This window comes from Sceloporus occidentalis, unplaced genomic scaffold (assembly GCF_023333645.1).
Source record: "Sceloporus occidentalis isolate IW3139 unplaced genomic scaffold, rSceOcc1.0.p SCAF_55, whole genome shotgun sequence".
NCBI classification, from domain to species: domain Eukaryota; kingdom Metazoa; phylum Chordata; class Lepidosauria; order Squamata; family Phrynosomatidae; genus Sceloporus; species Sceloporus occidentalis.
The window spans coordinates 2,277,670-2,284,150 of NW_028317035.1; the positions used below are offsets into that span (position 1 = coordinate 2,277,670).

Consider the following 6,481-nt stretch of genomic DNA (forward strand, 5'->3'; position numbering starts at 1 on the left):
ACAATTGGTAAATGTGGAAACTGATCACAAACCGCTGATAGCATTGTTCACAAAGTCTCTCAATGACTGTCCTCTAACGATTCAAAGAATGATGATCAAATTGCAATGTTATACCCTAAAGGTGACATACACACCAGGGAAAATGATGTATATGGCTGATGCATTGTTCAGAGCAGTGGATGAAACAGCTGGTCAAGATGACAAAGTAGCTGAAGAAATTCAAGCTTACATGGATATGGTCACCTCAGCTATGCCTATTACAGATGCAAAGATGCAGATGATCCGTCAAGAAACAGAGAAAGATTCTACTTTGGATAGAGTTAAACGTGCTATTCAAATCGGATGGCCTGATGTCAAACAGAGTTGCTTAGTTGGAGTCCAAGAATGCTGGAGCTGCAGAACTGAACTGACTGTCATAAATGGAATCATCTTTAAAGGCAGTAAGATTGTAATTCCTCATAGTCTCCGCAAACTCATGCTGGAGAAAATCCATGAAGGCCATTTAGGCATTGAAAAATGCAGGAAACTAGCAAGAGACGTAATGTTCTGGCCACGAATGAACCAAGACATTTCTGATATAGTGTCCTCCTGTGATAAAAAGTGTGCTTAAAGTACCATGTGTGTAATGCAAAAGAACCACTGCAGCCACATCCAGTTCCAGAAAGGCCATATCAAAAGGTTGGTGTTGACTTGTTTACATGTAACAACACAGATTTTGTCATTATCACTGATTACCATTCCTTGTATCCAGAAGTATGTGGACTGAGATCAACTTCGGCTGAGAATGTGATTGGATGCATAGTCAGTCTTTGCTAGAAATGGAATTCCTCAAGAAGTGTTTACTGACAATGGCCCACAATTTGCCAATGCACGATTCACGCAGTTTGCTACAGAATGGGAATTTGTACATACTACATCAAGCCCATGTTTTCCACCATCCAATGGACTAATTGAAAAATCTGTTGGAATTGTCAAAAAACTAATGCAGAAAGCTGAAGAGAGCAAAAGTGAGTTTTATAAAGCGCTGCTTGCATATCTCAGTATGCCACTTGCATGTGGTTACTCGCCTGCACAACTTCTTATGGGGAGGACGCCTGCGTACTAAACTACCTATGAAGGATGACCTGCTTGCAACAAGGACTGATGCACAGGTAAAGCAGTTTAAAGAGGATCAGAAGGAGAAACAGAGTCTATTTCGACTCAAGAGTTAAATCTTTACCTGAGCTGCATAAGGGAGAAAAGGTGAGGATTAAGGACAAGGACAATACATGGACACAGGTTCCATAGATGAACAAGTGCAACCTAGATTTTACACGATTCGGACAGAGGAGGGAAGGATTATTCGAAGAAATAGAAGAGACATTCTAAAAGAACCAGAACAGAAATGTTCCAACACTGAATCAGATGGAGTTCTATATTGCATCATGGAGACGGAATCAGAGACTGATCAGGTTTAGACGGTCTACACGTTGAAGGAAAAGTCCTGAAAGACTGATCAAGTCATGTTAATATATCTATATCCAACAAGTGAGACAGTATGCATAAGTACTTGTTAGATAGATAAATGGTTATAGCATGTTTTTCTTTAGCATGTAATTTTCTTTAGAGAGGAAGGTGTAGTGATATGTGCATATTAGACTGTGTTGCTTTAATAGGCAGGGGATTACCTGAGTAGGAGGGGTTTATGGAGCACATGTTGCTGTTAGTTGAGCAAGGACTCTACCAGTGATGTTGTTACAGATTAAAGAATAAACTGTTCATCTGAAGTGAGTGTCAGCATTAATTATTCTGCAAGATCCATAGAAAACATAACAGGGGTTACCATATTCTTGCCAGATGTTTTAAGAAGGGTAAATCAAGCGAAGTCACAAGAATTGCTGCGTCTGGGTCAGGGGCCACTTCCTCTGCGGCTAACGCCAGTGAGGTTTAAAGCAATGCTCCCCTGGCTAAGTCGCTACAGTGATCGCAAAGCGGCCAGGTTGTTGCTTGAGGGTTTTTGTTCTGGTTTTTATATTCTGTTTTGTGTTCGGCAGTTTCAAAGTTGTAGTTGTAATTTGAAATCGGTTTTGGAATTTCGAGAGGTGGTGAGGGAAAAGTTAGCTAAAGAGGTCTCTTTGGGTAGGATGGCAGGACCTTTTGTTCGCCCCCTCTGGATAATAGATAATAGAATCGGCTGTCGTCTTCGTCAATGGCGGTGGCTTGGTTGTTATGGAAATTTGTGCTGCTCTGTATGTCTCTTAATGTGGTGTTTAGAGCTAAGCATGTTCATGGTTTCTTGAACGTTATAGCGGACTCCTTATCTCCTTTTCAGTGGGAGCGGTTCTGTGAGGTGGCGCCGGTGGCTTGGTTGTCCGGATGAGATGTGGCAATAAGGGACCCGTTGCTTGCTGGAGGCATAAGGGCGTTGTTGGCACCCGTAAAGTGGTAAGGAGGATAGGTAGGAATGGGATAGGCCAGTTCTGTGCAGAGCAGCTGGATGTTTTGCATATGGCGTAATATGTTTTTGTTCAAACCTAATGGTTGGAAGGATCACACTAAGGCTTTGAAAGGTTTTCGGAGGAAGGTTGGTCTGGGGGATGCTAGGTGTCCGGCACCCGGTATTTGCTGCTCAGGTTATGAGTCCAGATTATTCAGTCTGGCATTCCTTTTGGGGCTTTCTGGATTGGGGAGCTGGATAGTGGGAGTCGTGCAGGTGGTGGCAGACTTTAACGTTCTGATGTGTTGTTCAGTGAGGAGATGGTTTCTACCCGTTTACGGCGGTCCGAAACGGATGCACTTGGTAAAGGATTTGATGTGGTGCTGTATCCATGGCATGGATCAGCGCTGTGTCCGGTTCGGGGTTGCTTGGAATTTTTGAGATGTCGGCCTGATGTGGTTGGGCCTCTGTTGCTGCATGAGGACGGGTTTGGGATGCGGTTGCTTTATTAGGCGATGCGGGGGCCTGGTAATACGCCATTGGGAGCTTGAGTCCTTGTTGCCTGGTTATTTTTGGGAAGATGGGGTCCACCTAACGGATGTGGGCCTGGATTTTTTGAATTTTCAGGACGCGTTAACCCAAGCTCAGTTTTTTCAGTGTGGTGGGGCTCAGATGGCTTGAGGGGGTCAAGGTCTGGCCTGTGGCGGGGATAGTTTGGGATTATTGTTTGGTACAAATTTGACTTGGTTCAAGTTAGTTTGGTAGGTTTCGAGCTGGCCTGTGGCTCAGAACCTGGGGTGGTGTAGGGGTGTCTCGGTATGCCCCTGCATTGGTTATTTGGTTAATTTGGTAGTGTAGGGGTGTCTTGGTATGCCCCTACATGGTTTATTTTTGGTTAAACAGTCTGGTGGGGGTGCCTTTGTATGCCCCTACTGTGGTAAATGTGTTAATGTGGAGGCACCTGGTATGTGTTGGTGCCATTGTTATACGGTTAATGTGTTTATTATGGGGGGTCATTGTTAATAAAGGGGAAATCTGTTATCTATGTTTTAACTGTGTTAAATTTGTATTTGGAAATTGTATTTGCATCTAATAAAGTGTGTGCGTCTTCATTGGGTATGGTACGGTCATCCTGGGGCACAATTTAACTATGCGCCTGTCAAGTGTATTCAGCTTTGCTGTTTCTCTACTTCCTGGCCCTGTGCTGTATTCTACCCATTTTGACCTGGCTTGTTCCGACCCTGCTCCTGGATTCCGATTTGGCATTGTTTCATCTTTCTGGTTCTGACCTGGCTTGCCCGAGTAAGTTCTCAGAGTAAGTGCTCTGCCTGAGGGCTCCCTAGCATGTGCCATGTGTGCCCTGTGCAAGGGCTTTCCAGCCACGTGCCATATATGAGGGCTTCCCAGCCGTGTGCCCTGTCTGAGGGCTTTTCAGCCGTATTGCCAGTCAAGACTGGTCCCTTGTGCCACTTACCTGTCTTGTCAGCATAACTCCTATCATTATACCCTAAGCCAGACATTGATGTGGTAGGCCTCTGCCACTAAAACAGCCTGACTGTGCCACTGCTACCCTTAAAACAGCCTAACTGTGCCACAGCATGGCATAGCAGCATGGCAGCACAGCTCAGGTTTGTAAAGTAGCATCTAAACAAACAACCAGACTTCTGGAAAAATGTCCTTTTGACTAGAGTGGAGATGTTTGGGCATAATGCACATGTAAATGTTTCTTAAATCCATAGACCTGTAATGTCGACAAGTATATTAGGCACCAATAGTGCTCCAGAAGTTCAGATGTATGCCAAGATGCTTACAAAATCCTGATTGTCCTGCCCAGAATTTGGATCCACTTATGGGTATTTCCCATACTTTATAACAACATGGCTGATTTGTGGTTACTTTTTAAAATAATGTAACAATAACAAATAGTTTCCTCATCAATTTTTTGTCCATTAGTTAGTAAAAGATCCAAGGCCTTGTCCCCAACTCCACTTCTCCCGCAATCTCCTGATTATCTTTAGTTTTATAGTCTTGTACTCCCTGAATACAACAAAGCAATGTACCTAATCTACCTTTCGCAGATTAGCATAAACAGAGAACACATAGATATGCTGTTTTATCCTGTTGCACAGCTTCACTTTGTTGCATGGTGACCATGTGGGTTTGAGGTATATTAAAGAAAAATACAGATGATTTAACAGCTTGATAACACTGGTCATTAGGGGTGCTCAGTGGGGCAACAGGGCAGCGCTCAAAAATCAAGACTGCCACAAAAAGTGAGACACAGTTGTGTTGCTTGATAACTGGGGTTACCACCAGAAACATTTAGTTGAAATGAATGTTGAGTGCTTCATATTAAGGATTTTGTACAAGATTAATGAAAAAATGTTTATTTGACTTTTTTTTTAAAAAAATGCAAAAACCAGGTTTTAAGGATGTAAGTAATATTTTAATTATCAGAAGGAAAATCATATTACATTGCGATAAAAATTTAAACCTTCTCATAATGTTACATTTAGAATGCGATCTTTAATTTCCCCTTAGTATAGTGACAAACTTGTGCGCGTAGTTTCCAGTAAACATCCCATAAGTTGGTGTAATTACAGATGTATTCTTGTTGTCTTGGTGTATTTATCTGTACTTGGAGGTCAAGACAGCGGCTACTTCAGCAATGAATTTGTCCCAGGCAGCCTGGACTGAGGGTGTGAAGTCTTCAGGGAAGTGAGCAGCCAGAGTCACTTGGATAGTTTGAGACAGCAACTGTAGAGAAAATGCAGCAAATATTCAGAAAACATTTACACCCCACTTTAAATGTAGAGTATCAGCTGTATGCCTGTATATATAATGGGCTAGCACAATTTTTTATTAATGGAATGTCAATGACCCATGTCCTATTATGTAAAGGCAGTAATTAGTTTAATTATGCATTAATGTAAAACTGATTGCTCACCTTGAAGTTTCCTGGATCCACTCTCAGGTTGTAGGCATGCAGGTCACTGAGGGTTGACAGGGAGCCTGAAAGGCTGTCAAGGTGTTTGGCGGCTTCTCCCAGGGCATTCACAACTTTTCCTCCGTGGTTGAGGAGGTCAGCAGAGCCATGGCTCAGGTCAAAATGGCTGAAGTATGTCTTGGTCTGAGGGAAGCTCAGGAAAAGTCTAGAAGAGAGATGTCAACAATATTACTTCCATCAACTTTTCATATATGATTGTCTTTACTCTTATTATTGCAGCTGCTTCTATTCGATATGATTGATGTCATAATTCACATTGATACAAAAATGTTTGACTACACTTCTCCAACCAATAAAGACATTTAAAAAAAATAAAGAATATGTGTTTTATGTGAAGTCATAATCTATAATCTATTATGATTATATTTTTAACCAAAGAACTATTTTCTTTCTAAATAAATCTATAATTGTACTTGGTAGCCATGAAAATATCCATGTAAATACTGAAATTAAATCTATAATATTGCATTGTTTATTGGTTTATTGAATTTGAATTAAATATCTTATTGAATTGGTGGCAAAATACTCAGTACAATAATATAAAAAGTTAACTAATTGTTTATTTATTACATTTTACAGTTAAGCAGTTCAGTAACAAAAATGTACATACCTCTCCAAAGCCTCAGCTCCCAGGGCGCTGGCATTAGGAGCGATCTTGCCCCAAAGGGAAACAATTGCGGATCTCTCGCTGCTGCTCAGAGTCATCTTGGAGATGGGAACTGGTGAGATTTAGACTGACTTCCACTGGAAACTGAAAACAAGTGTGTGCTGTATGGTTGCATTTACCACTCTTTTAAACTGTTAAGGGTCACAAGCAACCCACTGAAAAACATTCCTATTGGCTAAAATGCAGTTCAGCCCTTTCAAGTTATCGCCATTGCAGCAATACATGCCATTTCAGCTGACTTAAGACAAAAAACTTATCTGGATTATTAGTTGCAAGCACATCAATCATTCATATGGGCTGCTACTTGTAGCTGAATTACAGAGACCTTCATGACATGTAAAATATATAAATGCTGTTTATACATTTTAAGTACATAAAACTATCATTATTG

General features: G+C 41.4%; 1 protein-coding gene across 1 annotated transcript; it reads right to left on the minus strand.

Annotated features, from left to right (window-relative positions):
- Positions 1-5,044: 5,044 nt before the first annotated feature.
- LOC149287913 (hemoglobin subunit alpha-3-like) lies at positions 5,045-6,128 on the minus strand. The gene is made up of 3 exons (XM_089492355.1): positions 6,034-6,128; positions 5,364-5,568; positions 5,045-5,173 (listed from the first exon to the last, which is right to left on the minus strand). The coding sequence occupies exons 1-3, from the start codon at positions 6,126-6,128 to the stop codon at positions 5,045-5,047; spliced, it is 429 nt and encodes a 142-aa protein (XP_089348481.1).
- Positions 6,129-6,481: the final 353 nt, after the last annotated feature.

Excerpts from the sequence above, each read along its gene's own strand:
- LOC149287913 (XM_089492355.1), bottom strand. The coding sequence starts at position 6,128 with ATGACTCTGAGCAGCAGCGAGAGATCCGCAATTGTTTCCCTTTGGGGC. Across the intron at positions 5,569-6,033 it reads GGAGCTGAGGCTTTGGAGAG|ACTTTTCCTGAGCTTCCCTC; the intron begins GTATGTACATTT and ends TCTCTCTTCTAG. Across the intron at positions 5,174-5,363 it reads TGGATCCAGGAAACTTCAAG|TTGCTGTCTCAAACTATCCA; the intron begins GTGAGCAATCAG and ends TTTTCTCTACAG.